We start from the raw sequence: 2416 nt of genomic DNA, 5'->3' as shown, positions 1-2416 counted from the left end.
CGTCAGTGTGTGTGTGTGTTTCTTTCTGTCATTCGGCAGAAGTCCTACAACTTCAAATATTGCGATTTTCTGGAACCACCTTGCATAGACAATAGGAGTGTGCATGCGCAGAGTGAATTTTGAAACTGAATCGAATATTTGTGACAACGAATCTAGTACAAATATTAATCGAATTTTTTTTCGAATAACACTTCAACAGTAAGTAGACCATTTCCAATGTATTGAAGACCACAACGTTTTACCTGAAACAAGTATTCACAAACTTTTACCATAGGATTTTATAGCCAGTCTTAATCGACTCGAAGTATCAGGAATTACGAGAACTAAGGTGAGCTATACAGCAGGGACTAGAGCCATAGTAATTTTTTGTAACTGCAGGTTCAAAGACGGCTTTCATTGATGTTATCAGCCTGAGATTTAGTCGCCCTATTACAAAGTTGGTAAAAACTAATGAATTTTGAGCCAAACATCGCTAATGCAGCTGAAAATGTACGGAGCAGATCAACCTGTCATTACAAAATGGCCTGACCTCTTTCCAACGACCAACTCGTCAATCAATACACATGATGTGACGTTGGTGCGTTTTTACGCTACTCTTGACTCGCTGTCCAGCGTGGCACAAGGACTTTTTTCAAGATGGTTTCAAGCAGCGGCATGGTGTTGTGGTAGATGACCTCAGTACCACACAGCGCGCCTGGCCTTGATCCCGGCTATAATTCTAATATTTCTTAGTGTTAGCATTATACACCCCGCGTTTTTCAGCAAGAGCCGTCATGAGATCGCAAGAACATCCGGTTTTGATGGAGTAGTTGTGTGCCACCACCGCTGATGCCCGAAACAGGTATTCCATCCAAACAAGAAAAATATTTGAAATAGAGCGAGATTTCAAACAACCCTCTGCTTGGCAGTCCAGTACCTCTACCACAGATCCACGCCGGTGCTTGAAACCACGGAAAGGACACTGTGCCCGTGTCATGTGGCGCAAAGTAGCACCTTAACATTGGAACATATATAGCGTGAAGGAAGAAAAAAAAACATTTAAACGTCTCACCACACTAACGGCGTAACGAGTGTGCGGTTCGAAGTTTCCGCACCCATTACAGAGGGCGGCCATAATTCTTCATCGTCATGCGTCGCAGCATTAGAAAAGGGCACATAATGTCTTGAATATGTGCAACTGGTGCACCACGTCACCGCAGAATGGTAAGTAATGGCACATTTTTGCTTCCCCTCTTTCTTGCCCCTATTTCCCCGCCCCCAGCGCTGGGTAGCAAACCAGATGCCAATATCCGGTTAACCTCCCGGCCTTTCCTTTCTCCCTCTCTCTCTTGCTTCTCTAATCTGTAAAATTACGATGATCTGGCGTGCGGGGTACCGTGCTACAGTATTCGTGGTGATCGCCTGAATAGTGTTTACAAAGGTCATAACAGAGGCCTAGTTTTCCCAGCGACTGTGCTGCATGTTCTGTGTAGGCCTAGTGTTTTTTTGATAAAGAAAAAGCTTAAGCCTTCAACCTGAATATTCGTATCCCCCGTAATGGGTATGAGCCACCTGCGCCACGAAGAACAAACATTCCTGGACGCCACGCCGCATGGGCGCCGCGGGCGATGTCGCCTGTGCGGAGCGACCGCGGCCGCCTTCTCACCTTTTGTACGTTCGCCTTCCAGGTGAGCTTGCATTATCCAAGTTCAATAGGCACCCCGTTACCGTTTAGGCGAACTTATGCTACTCTCTGTCAACTACAGGAAGTTACTGTTGCATACGTGACGTGCGTTGTTGCAATAGTACAGTAGGCTCCGCAGTATACGAGTCATTTCGGAAGGTGTGAAGTATCACAGGCGCGGACGCACAGCACGAAGACGTCCGCATACCGAGGGCTCGCAATGACCGAGCAGTTCAATTCCATTACTGTAAGTTCGCAAACGCAGGAAAGGCATCCTGAAAATTTTATCAAGTTGGTAAATAGCGTCCTATGCGTAAAGCTGATGTCATCAGATGCATTAATAACTGCAAACGTAGGCAAAACACGTTACCAAAGTCGAGGGATAGTAGCTTGCCAGTTATCTACCAATCTTCGCCTTTACTATGAGCCTTGCCTGGATTCTCGTTTACACACAAATTCTCGTCTTCTCACAAATATTCAAAAGCAGTATCGTTCATACGCCATTTCAACATTAATTCACGACCAGCATAAATTACATACGGGGGATGCCTTTTACCCCCCCCCCCCCCCTGGCGCCACGAACTGTTCTTGATAAATACCCCTTAAGTTATCAATTCTTTCAAGAAAAAAAATGACCTTGCTGGTTTGAAACCACCCATAACCAGTATTGGAATGTACTATATGAAAAAGTGCCAACAAGAGCACCGATTATACTGAAGTAAAAACCATTCACATTATGCTCGAAAAAGCTAA

At 45.1% G+C, this 2416-nt stretch overlaps 1 protein-coding gene across 2 annotated transcripts in view; it reads left to right on the top strand.

Annotated features, from left to right (window-relative positions):
* Positions 1-1570: 1570 nt before the first annotated feature.
* The window catches only part of LOC142765327 (uncharacterized), a 53267-nt gene continuing 52421 nt past the window's right edge, over positions 1571-2416 (top strand). For both annotated transcript variants that reach the window (XM_075866100.1, XM_075866099.1), the window contains exon 1: positions 1571-1667. In XM_075866100.1, the coding sequence (XP_075722215.1) occupies positions 1608-1667 (60 nt within the window). In that variant the 5' untranslated portion in view covers positions 1571-1607. The remainder of the gene's footprint in view (positions 1668-2416) is intronic.

Source organism: Rhipicephalus microplus, chromosome 6, assembly GCF_043290135.1.
Source record: "Rhipicephalus microplus isolate Deutch F79 chromosome 6, USDA_Rmic, whole genome shotgun sequence".
Classification (NCBI taxonomy): Eukaryota; Metazoa; Arthropoda; class Arachnida; order Ixodida; family Ixodidae; genus Rhipicephalus; species Rhipicephalus microplus.
Note: the sequence above shows the minus strand (reverse complement) of the source record. Positions and strands in the feature narration are given on the sequence as shown.